The 27,519-nt window shown below is 42.9% G+C and overlaps 1 protein-coding gene across 2 annotated transcripts in view; it reads left to right on the top strand.

The window, feature by feature from the left end:
• Nucleotides 1-27,519, top strand: part of LOC111960716 (kinase suppressor of Ras 1-like) — a 54,955-nt gene that overhangs the window by 11,331 nt on the left and 16,105 nt on the right. The window contains exon 2 of one of the 2 annotated variants that reach the window (XM_070438981.1): nt 6,122-6,262. In XM_070438981.1, coding sequence (XP_070295082.1) covers nt 6,122-6,262 — 141 coding nt within the window. Of the gene's footprint in view, nt 1-6,121; nt 6,263-13,891; nt 14,027-27,519 lie in introns of those variants that run through there. The other variant, XM_070438988.1, reaches the window with a different exon arrangement.

Genomic DNA, 27,519 nt, shown 5'->3' with positions numbered 1-27,519 from the left:
TGAACTTAAACCTATTTACAGTTGCCCACCCTCTTAACTCACTCACCTTCAGCCCCAGCTTTTTGGTTGAAATAAGCTAAAAATCCACCTTTGAAAAAACAAAATACTTAAAACACTGACGGAAATTCTGCAGACGTATTACTTTCAGCTTGAAAAAGTTCTAGAAGTAATACTTCTGGCTGGACAGAGGGATAAGACTAGAAGTAATGCTTGTGGCTGGAGAGAGGGATAAGACTAGAAGTAATGTTTGCTGCTGGATAGAGGGATAAGACTAGAAGTAATGTTTGCTGCTGGATAGAGGMATAAGACTGGAAGTTAAGCTTGTGGCTGGACAGAGGGATAAGACTGGAAGTAATGCTTGTGGCTGGACAGAGGGATAAGACTAGAAGTAATGCTTGTGGCTGGACAGAGCGGATAAGACTAGAAAGTAATGCTTGTGGCTGGACAGAGGATAGACTAGAAGTAATGCTTGTGGCTGGACAGAGGGATAAGACTAGAAGTAATGCTTGTGGGCTGGACAGAGGGATAAGACTTAGAAGTAATGCTTGTGGCTGGACAGAGGGATAAGACTAGAAGTAATGCTTGTGGCTGGACAGAGGGATAAGACTAGAAGTAATGCTTGTGGCTGGACAGAGAGGGATAAGACTGAAGTAATGCTTGTGGCTGGACAGAGGGATAAACTAGAAGTAATGCTTGTGGCTGGACAGAGGGATAAGACTAGAAGTAATGCTTGTGGCTGGACAGAGGGATAAGACTAGGAAGTAAATGATTGTGGCTGGACAGAGGGATAATGAAAAGTAATGCTTGTAGCTGGACAGAGGGATAAGACTAGAAGTAATGCTTGTGGCTGGACAGAGGGATAAGACTGGAAGTAATGCTTGTGGCTGGACAGAGGGATAAGACTAGAAGTAATGCTTGTGGCTGGACAGAGGGATAAGACTAGAAGTAATGCTGTGGCTGGACAGAGGGATAAGACTAGAAGTAATGCTTGTGGTTGGACAGAGGGATAGACTAGAAGTAATGCTTGTGGCTGGACAGAGGGATAAGACTGGAAGTAATGCTTGTGGCTGGACAGAGGGATAAGACTAGAAGTAATGCTTGTGGCTGGACAGAGGGATAAGACTAGAAGTAATGCTTGTGGCTGGACAGAGGGATAAGACAAGTAATGCTTGTGGCTGGACAGAGGGATAAGACTAGAAGTAATGCTTGTGGCTGGACAGAGGGATAAGACTGGAAGTAATGCTTGTGGCTGGACAGAGGGATAAGACTAGAAGTAATGCTTGTGGCTGGACAGAGGGATAAGACTAGAAGTAATGCTTGTGGCTGACAGAGGGATAAGACTGGAAGTAAGTGCTTGTGGCTGGACAGAGGGATAAGACTAGAAGTAATGCTTGTGGCTGGACAGAGGGGTAAGACTAGAAGTATGCTTGTGGCTGGACGAGGGATAAGACTAGAAGTAATGCTTGTGGCTGGACAGAGGGTAAGACTAGAAGTAATGCTTGTGGCTGGACAGAGGGGTAAGACTAGAAGTAATGCTTGTGCTGGACAGAGGGATAAGACTAGAAAGTAATGCTTGTGGCTGGACAGAGGGATAAGACTAGAAGTAATGCTTGTGGCTGGACAGAGGGGGTAAGACTAGAAGTAATGCTTGTGGCTGGACAGAGGGGTAAGACTAGAAGTTATGCTTGTAGCTGGACAGAGGGATAAGACTAGAAGTAATGCTTGTGGCTGGACAGAGGGATAAGACTAGAAGTAATGCTTGTGGCTGGACAGAGGGATAAGAGGTATATGTGAGTCCAGTTCAGTCCACTGGTTGCCAGGTAAAAGCTTGCTTTCTGGGATCTGGTGTCCGAAGGTAAGGTGGACAACTTGACTCTGCTATAATCTAACTCAAGGATGGGCAACCGGCCCCCCCCTTTTGAAGGCCCCCGTATTAATCCCACCACTGCATCCCTCATAATAAATTCAGATTTTCTGTGGCCCCTAACCCCATCAAAGTTGTCCATCCCTGCTCTAACTGATCTCTCTAGTCCTCTCTGTGACCCCAGCCAAGCATCTCCCATAATCAAATTTTTTACATAAACGTGTTCCGCTGTCTGTGGCTGCAGGGTTTCCATGGTGCTCGGTTGTCATGGCAGTGGCACAAGCCGACGCCCCCATGAGAAAGGCTGCTCGGTGTTCCTCTGAGTTTGTATGTAATGAGGACTATTTGCTGTTTGCTGTTCTGAGGGGAGAACTGTTAAATACCCAGTCAGTCAAGGATGAACTGAAACTGGCCACTCCATCTCCACCTTCTCTGTTTAGGAGGTAGGAGTGCATATCAATATTCTACAGAGAAATTTTCTCCTTGTTTCCTCTCCTTCATCAACATTCTACATTCATGTTCTTGAGAGCTTATAACACTGAGGTGCTTCTGAGACAAAGTTGTTATTTTTTAGGCCTGAGTGTACAAAACATTAAGAACACCTTCCTAATATTGAGTTGCACCCCCCCGTGAAAAATCCAGCAGCGTTGCAGTTCTTGACACAAACCTGATGCGCCTGGCTAGGGCTGTGGCGATCATGAAATTTCGTCAGCCGGTGATTGTCAAGCAAATAACTGGTAATTGACTGTTAATTAACATAAACACATTTACACTAGTTCATTTAGCAGACAATTCTGTGGCATTATATTATATTATTTTATAGTATGAAGAATACAATTGAACATAGCTGAATGAAATAGAAAGGATATTTTCTCCAAATGATTTGTGCGCACATGTTGCTATTCTGTGTTGAGCAGTTAACAAAGAAACAGGTACTCCTAAATGCTTAATTTAGAGTTATTTATGTAACTTTAGTTGTGATACAAACATATATGTTTTGATTTTTAATATATTCTAAGTCTGCGACTSTAATGATAATTTGAAAAAAGTTGCATGAAAGGCATGAGCTCTGCTTTGTTTTTTTTGTGCAGGCTGCACACACTTCATCAGTCTCTCCTTCACAATTTGACAAGCACTTGATAATGCCTCAAATTTCCCAGCGGCATCCCCTTTGTGTGGCCGTAATGCCCCCTAAAAAAATCCATGCTTTTTGCGGCCAGTGGCCGTTTTGCCCTTGGGCTGAATATAATAATTATAATTCCCTTTTCCAGGCTGCATGCTCCAAAGCACATCTCGCTCAAATGGCTCTCTGTCACGTGATTGGGTCTTTCTCACAAACTACAATTGAAGACAGACACATCGGGATGCAACTGTGCGAGTCCTTATCCAATTCTGAAGTGAATATTGAAGATATTAGAAGAACTGTCCCCATTTACTTTTCGTCAGTCAACAAGATGAGTAGGCTTAACGAACAGCAAAAGCACTAGCCTATGTCAATCTACTATCCCCCATAGTACAAAAGTTGACCTATTCTGTGAGAGAAATAAATATTCCAAACATAGTCTGGGACAGTTGTGGTTTAGGAAAGATCCCAAATGAATACAACTAGCATCAAAAAACTTTTTTAAGCAATGAGGCTGACACAACAGATCAGAACGTTTAGCTTAAAATGTTGATAAACTATTAGGCTATTTCTTAACATTATAAGCGCAGTAATGCGCACATGGCAGTATGATATAAGCGCGAATGTTCCATTAGCGGGAAAACACCATTCTCAAAAGTGACCGCAAAAGTGATTATGCAAGTAATGCTTTTATTAAAAAGGTGCATTTTTAGGGTGAAAATGATCTTCCCCAAACTTGAAACTCACATGCTGCGTATGTATGCCAGTTAGGTTTTAAACCTATTGTAAAGCTGATTAATGTGCTTACTTTTAAGTTATTTGGCCACTTTAGTTGAGATACAAACATTATCAAAATATATAGGCCTGTGGGCTAGGCTACATGAGGTGTGTGACTATGATTTGAAAAAGTCGGGGGAAAAAGGCATGCATTTCTTGCCTTACTGCACACAAGCTGGGCATCATGACAAGTGATAATATATCATTCACAAGTGATAGGCTAATAACAACTATTCTTGATGTAATCTTGTCTTTACATATACTAAATAATATATGTGTGAAATTAGTATTGATTTAGTCAGGAGGGGAAAAAATGCACTTAAATAGCGAATGGAGGAGGCTTTTCCCGTGGTTCCTTTTCATGCCAGCCAGGTAGGCTATACTCCTGTTTTAAAGTGAAGCAATGTGCTAAAAGTTAAAAGTTGATAAATAAATATAGTGGGATACTGATGGGATACTCCTCTTTTTAATAAAGGCCATCACTCTGTTTTCTCACACAATTGCATAGCCTATAGAAATGTTGCTCAACATGAGCTCATGGGCTCTCATGAAGTGTTTGTTTGATTTTACCGTGACTAAACGGTCACGTGGAATTTGACTGCCATCATGACTCATGACTGCCGGTGTGGTGGTAATACGGTCACGATAACAGCCCTACACCTGGCACCTACTACCATACCCCGTTCAAAGGTACTTAAATATTTTGCCTTGCCCATTCACCCTCTGAATGGCACACATACACAATCCATGTCTCAAATGTATCAAGGCTTAAAAATCCTTGTTTAACCTGTCCCCTCCCCATCATCTACACTGATTGAAGTGGATTTAACAAGTGAAATCAATAAAGGATCAGAGCTTTCACCTGGATTCACCTGGTCAGTCTGTCATGGAAAGAGCAGGTGTTCTTAAATATGTTGTGCACTCAGTATATATATTTATCTGTACTCTCTCTCCCTCTCTCTCTCTCTCTCTCTCTCTCTCTCTCTCTCTCTCTCTTTCTTCTCTCACTTCACTGCGGCCCACTCTAACTCTTAGTCGACAGGGGGATTTCCTCAGCCTGAGCTCTAGTCTCGCTTCTCACCGGTATTTTGCATAGAACACCAGACCTCATGCTGAAAATAACAAGAAAGAAACACCATGCAGTTTGTTCTCAAACATCAGTGGGTTTCACACCCGCAGTTGTCAGTTTGTCATCAGTCTCCTTTGTTAAAATGAAATGAAACTCCCACACACTGTGCTTGCAAAGGATCAACTGTTTGTTGTGCTGCAAGTTTCATTATCCACTCATTTTGTTCTACTTGGTTATAACAACAATCAGATAATGCTTTTGCTTAGCATCATCTGTGTTTCAGTTATTTTCGGAACTTTCTTAAAACTTCTTATGGCTGGGGGGCAGTATTGAGTAGCTTGGATGAATAAGGTGCCCAGAGTAAACTGCCTGCTACTCAGGCCCAGAAGCTAGATATGCATATTATTAGTACATTTGGATAGAAAACACTCTGAAGTTTCTAAAACTGTTTGAATGATGTCTGTGAGTATAACAGAACTCATATGGCAGGAAAAAACCTGAGAAAAAATCCAACCAGGAAGTGGGAAATCTGAGGTTTGTAGGTTTTCAAGTCTTTGCCTATCCAATATACAGTGTAAAATTTGGTCCGATTGCATTTCCCAAGGCGTCCACTAGATGTCAACAGTCTTTAGAACCTTGTTTCAGGCTTCTACTGTGAAGGGGGAGCGAATAAGAGCTGTTTGACTAAGGGGTCTGGCAGAATGCCATGAGCTAAGTCAGGCTCTGTTCCTTTTCATTTCTAAAGACAAAGGAATTGTCCGGTAGAAACATTATTGAAGATTTATGTTAAAAACATCCAAAGGATTGATTCTATACATCGTTTGACATGTTTCTACGAACTGTAATATAACTTTTTTGACTTTTCGTCTGGACTAAGTGCCTGCGCCTCTTGAATTTGGATTTGTGAACTAAACACGCGAACAAAAAGAGGTATTTGGACATAAATTATGGACTTTATCGAACAAAACAAACATTTATTGTGGAACTGGGATTCCTGGGAGTGCATTCCGATGAAGATCATCAAAGGTAAGTGAATATTTACAATGCTATTTCTGACTTCTGTTGACTCCACAACATGGCGGGTATCTGTATGGCTTGTTTTGGTGCCTGAGCGCTGTACTCAGATTATTGCATGGTGTGCTTTTTCCGTAAAGCTTTTTTGAAATCTGACACAGTGGTTGCATTAAGGAGAAGTATATCTTTAATGAAATTTTCCCCAAAAATATATTTGGAGCTCAGACCAAGCGGCATCTTAACGCTCTTGTATTTGTGTTGTCACCCCCTCCAGGTGAAACTGACTAAGTACATCTGTAAGCAGCTGCAGTGTAAGCAGAGAGTGCCTGAGAGACAGAGGACCCAGGCCCTGGCCAGCTACCCTCGACTGGGAGACTGGCTCTGCACCATCAACCTCAGACCTGAACTCATACAGGTACTATTTGTTCACACCGTGTGTGTGTGTGTGTGTGTGTGTGTGTGTGTGGTGTGGCTGTGTGTGTGTGTGTGTGTGTGGTGTGTGTGTGTGTGTGTGTGTGTGTGTCGTGTGTGTGTGTGTGTGTGTGCTTTCTTATTCAAACACCCAATAGGCCTACTCATGTGTGTGTGACTGTGTGTGTCTGTTGGTTTTGTGAAGAAAGAGAAAGCAACTAGACGACTATGAATGAGATCCCTGTTCAATCCCCTCTGAAAGGTTCAAGTACCCAGGTTAGTTTGGTTAGTTTGCATCCGACTTAGAGAGGGCAATCATGTTGACTCCTTAGATTCCATGTACTCTGCGACCAGGTCCATTTTGCCCTAAGCTGATGGAGACATCATTTTTGGGGCGGGAGGTAGCCTAGTGGTTAGAGCGTTGGGCTAGTAACCAAATGGTTGTAGCTCGAATCCCCGAGCTGACAAGGTAAACAATCTGTCGTACTGCCCCTGAACAAGGCCGTCATTGTAAATAAGAATTTGTTCTTAAATGACTTGCCTAGTTTAAATAAAGGTTTAATAAATCAAACTAAATAAACATGAGCATAACAGTTTGTTATTCAAAGAGAAGACGTTCCTGCACATTGCTACTTAAATTTCAGGACAGGTGTGTTTTCCCATCAATATGCAATGAAAACTCCACAATTAGGAGTAGCTTTGTGAGCCTGTTTACTTTAAACATGTTAGAACATGGCTTAACTCCAAATAAAGAACATGGTTAACTCCAATCAAAGAACATGGTTAAAGCCCTCTCAAATGCAGAACAATCCGTTAAACTCTTACGATACAGAACATGGTTAACTCCTCCAATGCAGAACATTCGTTAACTCTTACGATACAGAACATGGTTAACTCTCGATACCAATGCAATGCAACATGTTAACTCTTACGATACAGAACATGGTTAACTCTCGCATAGCAGAAAACATCGTTAACTCTTACGATAACAAACATGGTTAACTCTATACTTGAGATACAGAACATGGTTAACTCCTCCAATGCGTAGAACATGGTTAACTCTTACGGATACAGAAATTGCGTTCAACTCGGTTACGATACAGAACATGGTTAACTCTTACGATACAGAACATGGTTAACTCTTACGATACAGAACATCGTTAACTCTTACGATACAGAACATGGTTAACTCCTCCAATGCAATTTAAGCATCCTTAGTGAACTCGCAGTACCATCTCCCTTTATCTGAGTCAGATTGGATTTGGGTCTTTATTTCTTTTGGACGGTAACATGCTTATGATAGGGCATATTTCATAGCAATTAAGGCCTTTGCTGGAAGCTGAAAGCAGGTTTTTGTAGTTCTGCTCTGTATCCACCCTTCCAGTTGGCAGTAGCAGCTTCACGGGGAGAGTTTCTGCCACTATTTTGTCAGGACTAGTACAGACTCAAAAACATTTCATCTGGTGTTTTTATAGAGACTATTTGTTCTGCCAATGGAAAATGAGCGATCACTTTTTACCGTCAATTTCTTCTCTCCAGTACCTGCATTTAGGACTGTCGTTGTACACTATGGGTTCTGAAAACGACCCACCCCCAAACCCTATTGGTCTGTAGTCAACTCTTCACGTGATCCAATCCATGTTCCTGCTACTGTCCCTGGGCTCCAGCCATACCCCCCTCACTATACCCAGGCTTATGTTTAGGTGTGTTGTGTTTTTACTTTGTACCAAAATGGCAGAACATGTATGCATGTATAATGCACACCCAGCAGGTTTATGCAGATGATGCTATTCAGGAGTTGGCAACTGTCAAAAACAGAATAGGAGGATTCTGTTTTGTTATATACGTGTCCTGGCCCCACGTGTTGTCACTAATCTGTGTCTATCACAGACCAGTTTAACCTGCTCCTCTCTACCAAGCCCTCTTTGCAAATATAGCCCACTGGGAAAAAAGTGGTTGAATCAGCGTTATTTCCACGTCATTTCAACAAAACATTTAATGTGATGACGTTGGGAATTTCGTATTTTTTTCACCCTTTGGATTGCAAATCAGAGGAAGGTTTTCAAAAAGTAAGTGAATATTTAATCGCTATTTGTGATTATATGAAGCTTGTGCCGGTGGAAAAATATGTTGATGTGGGGCGCCGTCCTCAAACAATCGCATGGCATGCTTTCGCTGTAAAGCCTATTGTAAAGCGGACAATGCAGTTAGATGAACAAGAATTGAAGCTTTTAACCGATATAAGACATTTGTATATACCTAAATGTTTAATATCCCAAATTTTGATGATTATTTATATGAATTGCGCGCCCTCCAATTTCACCGGAAGTTGTCGACAGGTGTCCCGCTGCCGGGACGCCTAGCCCTAAGAAGTTTTTAAGACTGCAATATGAGAGATTCTGCAGAATCCTACAGAAAGGCTAAGATTACGTTTAAGATTAAGGCTTGCGAAAAAAATAAATGTAAATAGTGACACAGAAAGAAAGAGTGAGCCCCAGGAAAGAGATAGAATTAAAGACATAGTYTGGTATAGAGTTAGTGGATAGGTTGTAGTGTTTTCGGGGCCCCACACCAGCTACAGTACATTCCCCTCTCTCTCGCTGACGATGAACACTCACCAAATCTGGCTCTGCCTGGCTCTAGCTCTGCATGGAGGGCCCACAATGTGCACAGTCAGCTGCTCCCCCCTCTGTCCCTGCCTGCCACGCTATTTATACACACGGTCCTGCCTCCCCACATAGCACACACACACACACACACTCACATGCATGGACGTAAGCACTCTCTCACACACACGCATGGATATAGGCACTCTCTCCCACACGCATGGACCTGAGCACTCTCACTCACACAGACACGTAACACTGGACAGTGTAGGATTGCCGCTACAGACTACAACACATGAATTTACGTGGCTGAACTTCAGGCCCTTAGCAGTGGATTCAACAGGTGGACTGACAGGGAAAGAGAGACAGAGGAGGTATTTTCAAACCAGGCGATAATAGTGTCAAACCAGGAGATAATAGTGTCAAACCAAGATATAGTAGTGTCAAACCAGGAAATAGTAGTGTCAAACCAGGAGATAGTAGTGTCAAACCAGGAGATAGTAGCGTCAAACCAGGAAATAACAGTGTCAAACCAGGAGATAATAGTGTCAAACCAGGAGATAGTAGGGTCAAACCAGGAGATAGTAGGTTCAAACCAGGAGATAATAGTGTCAAACCAGGAGATAATAGTGTCAACCCAGGAGATAACAGTGTCAAACCAGGAGATAATAGTGTCACATCAGGAGATAGTAGAGTCAAACCAGGAGATAATAGACCAGGAGATAGTAGAGTCAAACAAGGAGACAATAGTGTCAAACCAGGAGATAGTAGAGTCAAACCAGGAGATAGTAATATCAAACCAGGAGATAGTAGTGTCAAACCAGGAGATATTTTCTATTTATTTATTTTACCTTTATTTAACTAGGCAAGTCAGTTAAGAACTAATTCTTATTTTCAATGACGGCCTAGGAACAGTGGGTTAACTGCCTTGTTCAGAGGCAGAACGACAGATTTGTACCTTGTCAGCTCGGGGATTTGAACTTGCAACCTTGCGGTTACTAGCCCAACGCTCTAACCACTAGGCTACCCTGCCGCCCCATATAGGGTCAAACCAGGAGATAGTAGCGTCAAACCAGGAGATAGTAGGGTCAAACCGGCGATACAGTGCATTCGAAAAGTATTCAGACCCCTTGACTTTTTCCCCATATTGATACATTACAGCCTTATTCTAAAATGTATTAAATTGTTTTTTACCTCACCAATCTACACACAATACCACATAATGACAAAGCAAAAATAGGTTTTAGATATTGTTGCAAATTTATAAAAAGAAAAAAACTGAAATATGACATTTACACAAGTATTCAGACCCTTTACGCAGTACTTTGTTGAAGCACCTTTGGCAGCGATTACAGCCTTGCTGCAAGTTTGACACACCTGTATTTAGGGAGTTTCGCCCATTCTCTCAGATGATGGGGAGCGTCGCTGCACAGATATTTTCAGGTCTCTCCAGAGATGTTTGATCGGGTTCAAGTCCGGGCTTTGGCTGGGCCACTCAAGGATATTCAGAGACTTGTCCCGAAGCCACTCCTGCATCGTCTTGGCTGTGTGCTTAGGGTCATTGTCTTGTTGGAAGGTGAACCTTCACCCCAGTCTGAGGCCCTGAGCACGCTGGAGCAGGTTTTCATCAATGATCTCTCTGTACTTTTCTCCGTCCATCTTTCCCTCAATCCTGACTAGTCTCCCAGTCCCTGCCGCTGAAAAACATCCCCACAGCATGATGCCGCCACCACCATGCTTCACCGTAGGGATGGTGCCAGGTTTCCTCCATACGTGACGCTTGGCATTCAGGCCAAATAGTTCAATCTTGGTTTCATCAGACCAGAGATGCCTTAGTTCAATTTTGGTTTCATCAGACCAGAGATGCCTTTAGATGCCTTTTGCAAACGCCAAACGGGCTGTCATGTGCCTTTTACTGGGGAGTGGCTTCCGTCTGGTCACTCTACAATAAAGGCCTGATTGGTGGAGTGCTGCTGAGGTGGTTGTCCTTCTGGAAGATTCTCCCATCTCCACATAGGAACTCTCGAGCTCTGTTAGAGTGACCATCGGGTTCCTGTTCACCTCCCCGACCAAGGGCCTTCTCTCCCGATTGCTCAGTTTGGCCGGGCAGCCAGCTCTAGGAAGAGTCTTGGTGGTTCCAAACATCTTACATTTAAGAATGATGGAGACCACTGTGTTCTTGGGGACCTTCAATACTGCAGAAATATTTAGGTACCCTTCCCCAGATCTGTGCCTCGACACAATCCTGTCTCTGAGCTCTACAGACAATTCTGTGGGACCCTATKTAGACAAGTGTGTGCCTTTCCAAATCATGTCCAATTCATTTAATTTACCACAGGAGGACTCCAATCAAGTTGTAGAAACATCTCAAGGATGATCAATGGAAACAGGATCCACCTGAGCTCAATTTTGAATCTCATAGCAAAAGGTCAGAATACTTATGTAAATTAGGCATTTCAGTTTAATTTTTTTATTTTTCGCTTTGTCATTATCATTATCATCATTAAAATCAATTTTAGAATTGAAGGGGTCTGAATACTTTCCAAATGCACTGTAGTAGGGCCAAACAAGGAGATGGTAGGGTCAAACCAGGAGATAGTAGGGTCAAACCAGGAGATAGTAGAGTACAAACCAGGAGATAGTAGGGTCAAACCAGGAGATAGTAGGGTCAAACCAGGAGATAGTAGGGTCAAACCAGGAGATAGTATGGTCAAATCACTGAGGTAGGCTAACGTTGCGTCTAATTGAAAATAACATTATTCTCCACTCACAGCAAGAAAGCAGGTGCATGTAAACTGTAATGCATTGCAATGGATTGACAACATTGTTTTTATCAACATTGTTCTGTTGAGTCCATGAATGCAAATGCACCACTGCATTTGTAGTCTCACTGGCATACTTTTATTTACAAAGCCATTTTGGGTTTACTACCATTTTATTTGGCCATTTGTATTGTTGCAAAATGTGGTGAGTACTCTCTTCGTTCACAGGACTTTATCCTGCTAACTGTTCCAAATGTCCAAACTGAATTTGGTAAAAGGGCTTTTATGTACACTGTGCCATCGGCTTGGAACGCCTTACAAAATACTTTTAAACTGGAAGAACTTGTCCCGATTGGTGTTTTTAAATCACTGATGAAGGATTTTGAGGCTGATTCCCTGACCGGTGAATGTTTTTAATTTGCTGTTTTATGATTTTGTTATAGTCTTGTGAATTCTATGGTTTTTACTAGATTACTTGTAGTTTTTCATGTTGTCTGTTTGTAATTGTGTAATGACATGGTGCTGCCTATCTTGGCCAGGACGATATTGAAAAAGAGATTCCTGGTGAAATAAAGGTGAAATAAAAAATAAAATAAAATGTACATTCTTGCAGAACAAGAATGTTTAGACTTTTCCTGTAAATCTGTTGAGCTGTTTTAAATGAATAGGTTAGACTACAAGCCATTCTCTACTTTAGCATCTGTGTGGACCATGCTACCACAGCTCATAGGATGGGATTGTCAATTCACTCCATAAAGTTTTCCCTCCCTATGAAAGTGTCCTGACAAAAATGGCCATTCATTTAGCCAGGGCTCCTCTCCATTCACTATATGACTCACAGTGCAGGAATGTATGCCTCATCACACAAAAAATGTCACCAGTCGGCTGACAGTCTCTGTTGTTGGGTACATTTGGGATCCGATGTGCTAAAAGAGCTAGCCTGGTCCCGATATCTGTTTGTGCTGTCTTGCCAAGTCCTGGCGGTAACAATGACCATAGGCGTTAGGAAGACAGCAGAAACAGATCTCAGACTAGGCTATAAAAGATCCCAAATAATGAACGCTCTTCTCCCAGCCCTCAGCCATTGTAAACTCTGGGAGATATTAGAGGGCCACTGTTTCCACAGGAAGAGGTGAGGAATGGCCCTCAGGGCAGAGCCCAGATCAGACGTGCCTATCTACCACATTTGCATGACTGGACAGTTTTGTGAAGAGGCAGTGATAACCAGGGGAAGAGAGCTGTGTTTAGTTAGCATATCTTTACTTTTCGTTCCTATCAAATAATCAACCATTTTTATAAATATTTACTAATTTACTTGTATATAGCTACTTAAAGACTTGGGACATTCTTGTGTACACCTTCAACTAATGGGAGATGTCAATATGTGTTAAGGATGATTTGGTGTCAGCATGGGACCAGACTGAATCAACACATGTATGAAGAACCAGGGGTTAGTTAGTGTAATCTCAGGTCACTCCCCAAGGAGGAGAGGAAGGAGGTCGGTTACAGCAGAAAAAGTACAAAGTACCTCAACAAATCCTCTGTTTCCTGTGCCCTTGTGGAAGATATATCCCCCTCCCACCCTCCCTCTCTCTCTCCTCCATCCTCCCTTCTCACTAACCTCTGTTATCTAGTCTTATGGCCAGCCTTTGTCTTATCTGGAGCGTCCAGGACGATGGCCTGTGGAAAAATGCTAGTGTTCAGAGGAAGTGGAGGCAGTCTTCTGAGATTGGGTGGCAAAGCACTGATTAGTTATGGGTCTCTCCTCGTCTTCACAGTCCTGTCTTCAGGAAGGACTTCCTGAGCCATCAGAGACTGAGAAAGAGATATATGAATCAACCCCATAAAGTAGTCTCTATGGCTGTTAGACTTGAGGTCACTGCCTGCATTCTGCACAGACTGCCTATCTGTTGGGATTCTCTACTTCTCTCTACTACTGTTTCTAGCAGTCTCCTATTCTACTGCGGCTGCTTTGTGGGGTTACTTGGGCCCCTGTGTTTGGCGGGTTGCTGTTGTGTTGGGCTACTCTGTATGGCTTCCCTGTGACATTGTTGTGTATGTATGGGGGGGGGGGAGAAGAGAGGTCAGGGGAGATCAACTGAGTTTACCATCACCAGTTGCTGATGCACCGCTTTGGCATGCCAGAAGCAGGAAGACAGACATTCTGGCTATCTGGCAGAGCCTGCTTGGAAATAAAATAGAGAGAGACAGAGAAGGTGGGAGGGAAGGGAGTGGAGGGACTGAGGGAGGGAGATAGAAAAAACAGGGAGTGTGAGAGACTGCGCTGGAGAGAGGAGTTGAGTTCTCACAGTGTTTTTGACAGCGGTTTGGAGCACTAGGGATATCACTGGGACATTAGAGAAGGGGCTTCAACACAACAGGGTCCATAAGGAGCACATGGTACGTACTATAGGAAAGCTTTAGAACAATCTACTGAAGGAAAGCCTTTTGTACAGCAACATGGCTGATTTTACCAGGTGTTTCCTTGTTTCCTGTTAGCTGCAAGTTTCTTACTAGAGAGTGACTTGTTTCCGCAGTGCTGATAGAGCTTAAGCTCTGTGTACGCTAAATTATTAACTGATAATACTGTGTTAGTACACAATATATGGGATTTAGTTGCACAGTGAAGATTAATGTTGTTTAGTCTGGCCTCTTTTAATGTGGGGATTTAAGAGGCGGTTGTTTAGTTTAGTTTGTTGATGTTAACAGGTTTTAGTATGCTTCCGTCTGTGTGTGTTTGTGCGTGTCTGTGTGTGTGTGTGTGTTCATGTGTGTCCCTTACTAAGTTTATTTTTCTTTGTTTATAGTATTTCATTTCACTCCAGATAGAAACTTATACATACYAACAACAACTTAGACGCACACAAGCGATGACTTCATCTCCTCTGCCCAGACCCACATTCTCACACCTCTATCACTAGTGCCTGCGCTATTGTTTGCCACTTGGTCTTAAATTGATTCAATTTTTTTTCTCAGTCACCCATGCTATTTCAATAATAAATCCTTAGATTTTTCCCTTGTGGTAATGATTGGCAGATTGATTTCCAAGTTTTTAGTGTACGTTTTTTCAAGATGAGTGATGAGAAGAGAATCGTCCAGCTCATTGGGTATCTCACTACACCTCCATAAGTTTCTATATGTATTCCAGTAGCTTGGCTGATTAATGTGTTCACCTCCTGGCTCACGTGTATGTTCTGGGTGTCTGGATGAGTGTGTTTTTTTATGATTTATAGAAGGGGGCTTGTCCTGGGGGTTATTAAATCCTTAAGAGTCTATTGATTGACCCTCCCATGCGTCAATCTAAGTAACATAATAAAAAATTACCATCAAAATCCGTCAGTTTAAGCTAGCGATATTGTTTTTTTAATGGGCTGCGTCTCAATCCGCCTCATCCACCTATGTTGGTCTTTCGCATCTGCGGTGGAAGGTGGCCGAGCTACAGCTGTGTTTGTCAGACCATGAGACATCTCTAAAATCGGTCTTCTAACAAAACGTCTGTAGCGTCCGAACGGTTTGGCTTACACTGTATGGAAATATGAGACTCTTACGAACACTATCAGGAATCAAGGTAAGACCCAGATGCAGACACGTTGAATAAACAATGGTTTAATAGTCCAAGGGGCAGGCAAGAGACAGGTCAAGGCAGGCAGAGGTCAATAATCCAGAGATGGGACAAGGGTACCGGTCGGCAGGCAGGCTCAGGGTCAGGGGCAGGCAGAGTGGTCAGGCAGGCGGGTACAGACACGGGACAGGCAAGTGTCAAAACCAGGAGGGTGAGAAAAGGAGAGGCTGGGAAAAAACTGGAGCTGAAAGGACAAATGCTGGTAAGCTTGACAAACAAGACGAACTGGCAACAGACCAACAGAGAACACAGGTATAAGTACACAGGGGATAATGGCGAAGATGGGAGACACCTGGAGGGGGGTGGAGACAATCACAAAGACAGGTGAAACAGATCAGGGCATGACAAACACGAAGGTGTTCTCCATTTTGCTCTAAGACCCCCACAAGTGTAACAGGACTCGTCTGAAGGTAACACATACTAATTAATGGAACTATGGAGGTAGTTTTGTGCCATCAAAAATAAGGGGTTAAATATGTATCCAAAAGAACAAAAGTATTTCCTGAGCTTTCGTATATCTCCTAGATATATGACAGACACTTCAAAACCTTATTCCTTATGATTTKTTTTTTGCCATTTATGAATGTGTTATTCAATGCATTTCTATGGGCTATAGTAGTAAAGGCTTAGACTTTTAGAGGTTTAATGGGTGCAGGTGGGACAGGGATGAGATAAGTGGTTTGTGTGTGTTCATGGTGTGCGTGGTCATGCGTCTGTTTGTGGTTAAGGGACTGTTTAGTTGAGCTGTTTTTGGAAATCTCTCTCTGGTTCTGTGTAGTCAGTCAGTCATTCGTTCTGTCATTATTAGGTTACGTCAAAACCAAACACAGCCAGTCATGACATGCCCAGACAGGCTGACACCCAGCCTTTTCATACACTTTCAGTTTGAAGTTCTGGCCTGCCCCACACACAGTATAATAACCCACAGCACACAGTGTGTGTGTGTCTCTCTCTCTCTCTCTCACACACACCTGCTCTGTGTGTTCTGGTATAATAACCCACAGCACACAGTGTGTGTGTGTGTGTGTTGTGTGTGTGTGTGTGTGTGTGTGTGTGTGTGTGTGTGTGTGTGTGTGTGTGTGTGTGTGTGTGTGTGTGTGTGTGTGTGTGTGTGTGTGTGTGTGTGTGTGTGTGTTGTGACATTCAACAAGATGAGTGAATAGTTGGACAGGTTGTACTGCCTCTTGTCTCTGGCTGGCATGACAGTGCAGTGGTTGAGATTGTGTCATATAGTCCCAAGATAAAGAGTCTAAAGGTACTCTCAAACAAAACCATATCCCCATTAGACACCTTGCTTCCTGGTGAATTTCAGCTCAGCTTGGTCTTTTTGTTGTGGTAACAAGTCTGTCTGCTGATTAGAAGAAAGTGACTCCCTGGAGAGAAACAAATCCTTCTATGGAGGGGTTGAGTTTCCAATGTAGACCATTGCCACCGCAATACATGTGAAGTGCCACAGTGCTTACCGAAGAAGCAATACCTTAGGCAATAGTGATACCTGCTACTATAGGAAATATGTATGACAGGCAAAGAAGTAATCAGGTTTTAATGGGGAGGTTCCAGCCAGGGCTCTGTATCTTGGGACTCTATCCATCTGCCCAGATACAGAACAGTAACCATGGTCTGAGTCCGCTTCCACCCACTCCACCCTTACTTTGTTACTACTGGAATAAGTGGGCCTCTGGTCCCAACCATGTCCCTTACACAATTACCTTGTCGTTAATAATCTGTACATAAAAGGGATTAAGTTCTATAGCACTTAAGATACAAGCTGTTGAATCGATTACTTATTTCTGCCACGTGTGCATGCACACACACACACACACACACACACACACACACACACACACACACACACACACACACACACACACACACACACACACACACACACACACACACACACACACAACAACACACACACACAACGCACACACACAACGCTACACTATCTGTTAAATATTTAAAAGCAAAAGGTTGACTGACTGGGTGGGTGGGTTCCTACAGGGCCCACACACAACCTGTGCAGTCCAGCTAGTTTATTTCTGTCAAGCAAAACAACAGTTTCCAAAATAACAACAAAGACTAAAAATAGAACCTGGCGTGTCTGTTGTCACCAGTTGCCGAACCTCCTGGTCCCTGCTGTGAAGGCCAGTGGTTCTTAGAGGATGAGGGAGTCAGTATGAGGGCTTGGGGAAGGTGGCCTGCTGTTCTACATCTGTGTAGTCAAATCAAATTGCATTTGTCACATGTGCCGAATACAACAGGCTTACTATGAAATGCTGACTTACTTTTATTTATTTATTTTTATTTCACCTTTATTTAACCAGGTAGGCCAGTTGAGAACAAGTTCTCATTTACAWCTYCGYCCTGGCCAAGATAAAGCAAAGCAGTGCGATAAAAACAACAACACAGAGTTACACATGGAATAAGCAAARGTACAGTCAATAACACAATAGAAAAATKTATGTACAGTGTGTGCAAATGTAGTAAGATTAGGGAGGTAAAGTGTAGTTCCAAGATGGCGTAGCAGTTGTGTTGTGTTCGTCTTTGTCTCATCCTGTGTCTTATCCCGTGTAAATAGCCGTTTTTTTCGTTTGTTTCTCGTATACATTTTAATCTCACTTTCTATCTACGAACTAAAGTTGCCAAGTTGCTGTGGGAGGTTCAGAGCTGTTGGCAGTCAAGTCTGGAGTGAACCAAGGGCTATATCTGTTCTTAGTTCTACATTTTTTGAATAGGGCATGCTTATTTAAGATGTTGAGGAAAGCACTTTTAAAGAACAACCAGGCATCCTCTACTGACGGATGAGGTTAATATCCTTCCAGGATACCCGGGCCAGGTTGATTAGAAAGGCCTGCTTGCTGAAGTGTTTTAGGGAATGTTTAACAGTGTTGAGGGGTGGTCATTTGACTGCGGGCCTATTACGGATGCAGGCAATGAGGCAGTGATCGCTGAGATCTTGGTTGAAGACAGCAGAGGTGTATTTAGAGGCCAAGTTGGTCAGGATGATATCTATGAGGGTGCCCATGTTTACGGATTTAGGGTTGTACCAGGTAGGTTCCTTGATAATTTGTGTGAGATTGAGAGCATCTAACTTAGATTGTAGGACGGCCAGGGTGCTAAGCATATTGGGGATGGAAATTTCAGATTTTTTTGGTGGCCTTCCTAAGCCAGGATTCAGACATGGCTAGGACATCAGGGTTGGCGAAATGTGCTAAAGCAGTGATTTTTTTTTTGGGGGGGGGGAGGCTTCTGACGTTAACATGCATGAAACCAAGGCTTTTACGTTTACAGAAGTTAACAAATGAGAGTGCCTGGGGAATAGGTGTAAAATAGCTGGGGACTACAGGGCCTGGGTTAACCTCTACATCAACAGATGAACAGAGGAGGAGTAGGATAAGGGTACGCCTGAAGGCTATAAGAACTGGTCGTCTAATGCGTTGGGAACAGAGAATAAAATTAGCAGATTTCTAGTGGTGGTAGAATAGATTCAGGGCATAATGTACAGATGTGAGTACAGTGGAGGTAAACCTAGGCATTGAGTGACGATGAGAGAGCTTGCATCTCTGGAGACACCAGTTAAGCCAGGTGAGGTCTCCCCATGTGTGGGGTGTGTGACAAAAGAGCTATCTAAGGCATGTTGAGCTGGACTAAAGGATCTACAGTGAAATAAAACAATAACTACCCGAAACAGCAGAAGACAAGCCATATTGACATTAGAGAGAGGTATATGTAGCCGAGTGATCATAGGGTCCAAAGAGCAGCAATAGGTGAGTCAGGGAGCTGTTCGGTAGTCGCTACTATGCCAGGCGAGCAGGAGGCACGGCGTTCAGAAAGCTAGCGGGCCGGAGCTAGCAGATGGGTCTTCGGTGACATCACAACAGAAAAGCATGCTGAAACCACATTGGATGATTACGTCGGCAGACCAGTCATGATGGATTGGCGGGGCTCCGTGTTGGCAATAAAGGGTCCAGGCCAATTGACAAAAGAGGTATTGTAGCCCACGAATTAGTGGGCTAGCCTTAGCTTTCCTAACTGACTGTGTATATTGGTTCCTGTCTTCCCTGAAAGTTGCATATTGCGGGGGCTATTCGATGCTAATGCAGTACTTACAAGCCCTTCTTAAGGCTAGGCATCCCGCTAGTGGGACACCTGTCGACAACATCCAGTGAAATTGGAGGGCGCGCAATTCAAATAAATAATCGTGATATTAAACATATATGAACATACAAGTATCTTATATTGTTTAAAAGCTTAAATTCTTGTTAATCGAACTGCATTGTCCAATTTAAAATAGGCTTTACAGCGAAAGCATACCATGCGATTGTTTGAGGACAGCACCCCACATCAACATATTTTTCAACCAGCACAGGCGTCATAAAATCACACATAGCGATTAAATAAATCACTTACTTTTGAAAATCTTCCTCTCTTTGCAATCCCAAGGGTCCCAGCTACAACATGAATGGTTGTTTTGTTAGATAAAATCCTTCTTTATATCCCAAAATGTCTGTTTAGTTGGCGCCATCGATTTCAGTAATCCACTCGTTCAACATGCAGACAAAGGAGTCCAAAAAGCTGCAGCTAAACTTTGTTCAAACTACATTTCTATTTAATCCTCAGGTATCCTAAAATGTAAATAAACTATAATGCAGTTTTAAGAAAAAAAAAGAAAAAGTGAAATAATTAAAGAGCAGCAGTAAAATAACAATAGCGAGGCTATATACAGGGGGTACCAGTACAGAGTCAATGTGCGGGGGCACCGGTTAGTTGAGGTAATTGAGGTAATATGTACATGTAGGTAGATAATAAACAGAGAGTAGCAGCAGTGTAAAAGGAGGGGTAATGCAAATAGTCTGGTTAGCCATTTGATGAGATGTTCAGTAGTCTTATGGCTTGGGGGTAGAAGCTGTTTAGAAGCCTCTCGGACCTAGACATGGCACTCCAGTACCGCTTACCCTGTGGTAGCAGAGAGAACAGTCTATGACTAGGGTGGCTGGAGTCTTTGACAATTTTTAGGGCCTTCCTTTGACACCGCCTGGTATAGAGGTCCTGGATGGCAGGAAGCTTGGCCCCAGTAATGTACTGGGCCATACGCACTACCCTTTGTAGTGCCTTGCGGTCGGAGGTCGAGCAGTTGCCATAACAGGCAGTGATGCAACCAGTCAGAATGCTCTRGATGGTGCAGCTGTAGAAGCTTTTGAGGATCTGAGGACCCACACCAAATCTTTTCAGAATCTTGAGGGGGAATAGGTTTTGTCGTGCCCTCTTCATGACTGTCTTGGTGTGCTTGGACCATGTTAGTTTGTTGGTGATGTGGATACCAAGGAACTTGAAACTCTCAACCTGCTCCACTACAGCCCCATGAGAATGGGGGCGTGCTCGGTTCTCCTTTTCCTGTAGTCCACAATCATCTCCTTTGTCTTGATCACGTTGAGGGAGAGGTTGTGGTCCTGTCTCTGTGTTGTTGGTGATCAGACCTACCACTGTTGTGTCATCAGCAAACTTAATGATGGTGTTGGAGTCATGCCTGGCCATGCAGTCATGAGTGAACAGAGAGTACAGAAGGGGACTGAGCACGCACCACTGAGGGGCCCCCCTGTTGAGGATCAGCATGGCGGATGGGTTGTTACCTACCCTTACCACCTGGGGGCGGGATCCAGTTGCAGAGAGAGGTGTTTGGTCCCAGGGTCCTTAGCTTAGTGATGAGCTTTGAGGGCACTATGMTGTTGAACGCTGAGCTGTAGTCAATGAATAGCATTCTCACATAGGTGTTCCTTTTGTCCAGGTGTGAAAGGGCAGTGTGGAGTGCAATAGAGATTGCATCATATGTGGATCTGTTGGGGCGGTATGCAAATTGGAGTGGGTCTAGGGTTTTGGGATAATAGTGTTGATGTGAGCCATGACCAGCCTTTCAAAGCACTTCATGGCTACAGACGTGAGTGCTACGGGTCGGTAGTCATTTAGGCAGTTTATCATAGTGTTCTTGGGCACAGGGACTATAGTGGCCTGCTTGAAACATGTTAGTATTACAGACTCAGACAGGGAGAGGTTGATAATGTCAGAAGACACTTGCCAGTTGGTCAGCGCATGCTCGGAGTACACGTCCTGGTAATCCGTCTGGCCCCGCGGCCTTGTGAATGTTACACAGAGTGTGATCACACAGTGATCACACAGTGATCACACAGAATGCTACAGAGAGTGTGATCACACAGTCGTCCGGAACAGCTGATGCTCTTATGCATGTTTCAGTTTTACTTGCCTCAAAGCCAGCATAGAAGTAATTTAGCTCATCTGGTAGGCTTGTGTCACTGGGCAGCTCGCGGCTGTGTTTCCCTTTGTAGTCTGTAATAGTTTGCATGCTCTGCCACATCCGATGAGCGTCGGAGCCTGTGTAGTATGATTCGATCTTAGTCCTGTATTAACACTTTGCATGTTTGATGGTTCGTCGGAGGGCATAGCAGGATTTCTTATAAACTTCCAGGTTAGAGTCCCGCTCCTTGAAAGCTCCCTCTAGCTCAGTGTGGATGTTGCCTGTAATCCATGGCTTCTGGTTGGGGTATGTACGTACAGTCACTGTGGGGACGACGTCATCGATGCACTTATTGATGAAGCCAGTGACTGATGTGGTGTACTCCTCAATGCCATTGGATGAATCCCGGAACATATTCCAGTCTATGCTAGCAAAACAGTACTGTAGCTTAGCATCTGCTTCATCTGACCCCTTTTTTATTGACTGAGTCATTAGTACTTCCTGCTTTAATTTTTGCTTGTAAGCAGGAATCAGGAGTATATAATTTTGGTAAAATATGCCAAATGGAGGGCGAGGGAGAGCTTTGTATGTGTCTCTGTGTGTGGAGTAAATATGTTCAAGAGTTTTTTTCCCTTTGGTTGCACATTTAACATCCTGGTAGAAATTAGGTAAAACGGATTTAAGTTTCCCTGCATTAAAGTTCCCGGCCACTAGGAGTGCCGCSTCTGGATGAGGGTTTTTGCTTATGGCCTTATACAGCTCATTGAGTGCTGTCTAAGTGCCAGAATCGGTTTGTGGTGGTACAAAGAATATAGATGAAAACTCTCTTGGTAGATAGTGTCGTCCACAGCTTGTCATGAGATACTCTACCTCAGGCGAGCAAAACCTCAAGACTTCCTTAGATATCGTGCACCAGCTGTTATTTACAAATATACATAGATCGTCACCCCTTGTCTTACCAGAGGCTGCTGTTCTATCCTTCCGATACAGTGTGTAACCCGCCAGCTGTATGTTATTAATGTCGTGGTACAGCCACGACTCGGTGAAACATAAGATATTACAGTTTTTAATGTCCCGTTGGTAGGATATACGTGGTTGTAGTTCGTCCACTTTATTATCCAGCGATTGTATGTTGGCCAATAGTACTGATGGCAAAGGCAGATTAGCCACTCGTCGCCGGATCCTTACAAGGCACCCTGATCTCCTGCGATATCGCCGTCTGACGGGGATGAGGGCCTCGTCGGGGGTCTGGAGAAAATCCCTCTCTTCCGACTCATTAGTCTCAGTGCTTTTCTCAGCTGCTGACTCAATGTTAAAACCTGTTAGGGCTGCAAGCCCGAGGTCGGTACACTTATGACAACATCCAGCTCAAGTGCAGGGCGCGAAATTCAAAATCAATTTATTTTTTAAAATATTTAACTTTCACACATTAACAAGTCCAATACAGCATTTGAAAGATAAACATCTTGTGAATCCAGCCAACATGTCCGATTTTTAAAATGTTTTACAGCGAAAACACCACGTATATTTATGTTAGCTCACCACCAAATACAAAAGAGGACAGACATTCTTCACAGCACAGGTAGCATGCACAAAGCCAACCTAACTAACCAAGATCCAACCAAACAAACCTAGAAACAACTTCCTCAGATGACAGTCCTATAACATGTTACACAATAAATCTATGTTTTGTTCGAAAAATGTGCATATTTGAGCTATAAATCAGTTTTACATTACTGCTACCATCATAGCTACAGTTAGAAATAGCACGGGAGTAGCCAGAGTAAATACAGACACCAACGTCAACTACCTAATTACTCATCATAAAACATTTCAGAAAAATATATGGTGTATAGCAAATGAAAGACAAAGATCTTGTGAATACAGCCAATATTTCCGATTTTTTTAAGTGTTTTACAGCGAAAACACAATATAGCGTTATATTAGCTTACTGCAATAGCTAACACACAACAGCATTGATTCCAAGTAATCGGTAGCGATAGCACAGTTCGACAGATATATGAAATAGCATCCCAAATTGGGTCCTACCTTTGTTGATCTTCCATCAGAATGTTGTACATGGGGTCCTTTGTCCAGAACCGTCTTTATTTGGATCCAGAACGAACTCTTTCCCTCTTGAATTAGCAAGCACACTGGCCATGCGGCGCTAACCTCTCCTTCTTGAACAAATTCATACAACGCATCACGCCTAAAGTCCCGAATAAATTTCAATAATATAATAAAACTATATTGAAAAAACATACTTTAGGATGATATTGTGACATGTATCAAATAAAATCTAAGCCGGAGATCATATTCACCCATAACGACAGTTTTCCAGAATTTTTTTTATTTTTATGGCGGACCTCTCATTCCAAGAGGATGTATTCAATCTCAGAACAAGATAATCAACTCATTTCTGCTCTCACTTCCGCTTGACACCCAGGGGAAGGTGTATGACGTGTTTCTATAGTCCCAAGTGACATGCCCTTTTATAGACAAGCTCTTGAACAAAGACCTCGCTTTTGGAAATCTCACTTCCGGATAGGAAATGGGCTGCAGAAAGAGTTCTGTTTCACTTAGAGAAATAATTCAAACGGTTTTAGAAACTAGAGAGTGTTTTCTATCCAATAGTAATAATAATATGCATATTGTACGAGCAAGAATTGAGTACGAGGCCGTTTGAAATGGGCACCTCTTTCCAGGTTACTCAATACTGCCCCTTCAGCCATAACAGGTTAAATGCATTGAGGTCCATTGTTTTGTGGACATAGTAACGTTATGGTCAGCTAGGTTATTGGGAATAGGCTTTATGAAGTAGAATTCTGATAACCAAGTCTCATCATTTCAGTGAAGCAGGGAAAGAAATACCTTTTTATTTCCATGAGTATTGTGAGGTACTACAATAAAATGGTCATGCCACAGTAAGAAACTAGGCAAAGGGACTTTGAAGTTGATTCAAGCCCCAGTTTTTCCAACTGTAGAAACGTATACTCAGTGGCTCTCTAGATCGTGACAATAACTAATAGACCTAGATAATATCCAACTCCTGCCTCCCTCACTGTATCATGCCACAAGGCAAGACCCAGATGCAGACACAGGAGGCAGATGGTTGGAGTCTAACAATGTTTATTAATCCAAAGGGGTAGGCAAGAGAATGGTCGTGGACAGGCAAAAAGGTCAAAACCAGATCAGAGTCCAGGAGGTACAGAATGGCAGACAGGCTCGTGGTCAAGGCAGGCAGAATGGTTGGGTACAAGGTCCAGAAACAGGCAAGGGTCAAAACCGGGAGGACTAGAAAAAGGAGAATGCAAAAAGCAGGAGAACTGGAAAAACACTGGTTGACTTAACTTAAAATACAAGATGAACTGGCACAGAGAGACAGGAAACACAGGGATAAATACACTGGGAAAACAAGCGACATCTGGAGGGGGTGGAGACAATAACGAGGACAGGTGAAACTGATCAGGGTGTGACACACTGGGCCAAACACCACTTCATGCGCCCTTTTGTCCATTTCATCCGACCTCTTTTATCCGTTTACTATGGAGACAATGCAGGAACCACATGGTTGCCAGGTAATTAAGACTCCATCACAGAAACCCTGCTACCCCGCTACTCTGGTTAGCATGGACCACTGGGCTGAGGACTGTCACCAGGGAGACCAGAGGTGGGAAAATTCATTGTGGTAAAATAACAGGGGTTGATGGTGGTGTATGGGTTAAACCTTCTTTTCATGGCTTGCCAGTAGATTCCGGAATTCACCAGTCCAACACTGGGGTACCTCATCTCAGAAATCTCTGAGTGAACAATTTGAACATTTTCTCCCCAATTTCGTGATATCCAATTGGTAGTTACAGTCCTGTCCCATCGCTGCAACTCCTGTACGGACTCGGGAGAGGCAAAGGTCGAGAGCCGCGCGTCCTCCAAAACAAACTCCGCCAAGCCACACTGCTTCTTGACACAACGCCCGCTTAACCCTGAAGCCAGCCGCACCAATGTGTCGGAGGAAACACCGTACACCTGCCGACCATGTCAGTGTGCATTGCACCATGCCCGCCACAGGAGTCGCTAGTGCACGATGGGACAGGAACATGCCTGACAGCCAAACCCTCCCCTAACCCGGACGACGCTGGGCCAATTGTACGCCACCCCATGGGTCTCACGGTCGTGGCCGGCTGCGACAGAGCCTGGACTCAAACCAGGATCTCTAGTCGCACAGCTAGGACTGCGATGCAGTGCCTTAGACCACTGCGTCACTCGGGAGGCCACATACAACCATTTCTAATGTTTTACTCTGTTACAGTTCATATGAGGAAATCAGTCAACTGAAATATATTCATTAGGCCCTAATATATGGATTTCACATGACTGGGAATACAGATATGCATATGTAGGTCAAAGATACCTTAAAACCTCTACTTCATCACCCTCCCGGATCCGGGATCCTCCTCATCAAAAAAGCTGACTAGCATAGCCTAGCCTAACGGGACAGGGATATCATATAATATAATTTTCATGAAATCACAAGTCCAATACAGCAAATGAAAGATAAACATCTTGTGAATCCAGCCATCATTTCCGATTTTTAWWWTTTTTTACAGCGAAAACAATATGTATTTCTATTAGCTAACCACAATAGCCAAACACACAACCGCATATTTTCACCATGTTTCCACCTCATAGGTAGCTTTCACAAAACCGACAAAATAGAGATAAAATTAGTCACTAACCAAGAAACAAACTTCATCAATACCAGTCTATATAACATGTTATACAATACATTTATGGTTTTGTTCGAAAATGTGCATATTTGAGGTATAAATCATAGTTTTACATTGCAGCCACCATCAAAAATAGCCACCAAAGCAGCCAGAATAATTACGAGAGCAACGTGAAAATACATAAATACTCATCATAAAACATTTATGAAAAATACATGGTGTACAGCAAATTAAAGATAAACATCTTGTGAATCCAGCCAATATTCCGATTTTTTAAGTGTTTTACAGCGAAAACACAATATAGAGTTATATTAGCTTACCACAATAGCCAAACACACAAACGCATTTATTCACCGCAAAGGTAGCTTTCGCAAAAACCAGCAATAGATATAAAATTATTCACTAACCTTTGGACAATTTCATCAGATGACCGTCTATATAAATCATGTTATACAATACATTTATGTTTTGTTCGAAAATGTGCATATTTAGAGCTGCAAATCGTGGTTATACATTGTGAATACGTAGCAACACATTTCCCCAAATGTCCGGAGATATTTTGGACGGTCACCTAATCTGACCAAAGAAACTCATCATAAACTTTACATAAAAATACTTGTTGTTATGGCAAAAGAAAGATACACTGGTTCTTAATGCAACCGCTTGTTTAGATTTTTAAAAATAAACTTTACCACAACATACAGCTTGGGTTATTGTGAGACAGCGCTCACCAACACGGCGGAGAATAGGCATCAACATATTACACAGAAATACGAAATAACATCATAAATGTTGTCTTACTTTTGCTGAGCTTCCATCAGAATGTTGTACAAGGAGTCCTATTTCCAGAATAAATCGTTGTTTGGTTTTAGAATGTCCATTTCTTCTGTCGAATTCGCYCCACAATGCTAGCCAAGGTTGCTAACATTCCCATCCTCTCTTGGCGCAAAGAACGGAAAACTCCAAAAGTCCCAATAAACGTTGAATAAACTGATAAAACTCGGTTGAAAAAACCTACTTTATGATGTTATTTTCATATGTATCAAATAAAATCAGAGCCGGAGATATTCGCCGTGTATACCGAACGCTTTTCAGAAGACAATGTTGAGGTCCCTCGCGCGCCGTCGAAGACACAGAAAATGCCGGATCAAGATCAAGATCAAGCTAGACACCCCATTCCACCTTCCACTGCCTGTTGACATCTAGTGGAAGCCGTATGAAGTGATTACATATCGATAAATAAAAGCCTGTTGAATAGGCAGGCCCTGAAACAGAGCCTCGTTTTCAGATTTTT

Source organism: Salvelinus sp. IW2-2015, linkage group LG4p, assembly GCF_002910315.2.
Source record: "Salvelinus sp. IW2-2015 linkage group LG4p, ASM291031v2, whole genome shotgun sequence".
Classification (NCBI taxonomy): Eukaryota; Metazoa; Chordata; class Actinopteri; order Salmoniformes; family Salmonidae; genus Salvelinus; species Salvelinus sp. IW2-2015.
The sequence above is the reverse complement of the archived record's forward strand: the minus strand, read 5'-3'. Positions and strand labels throughout refer to the sequence as shown.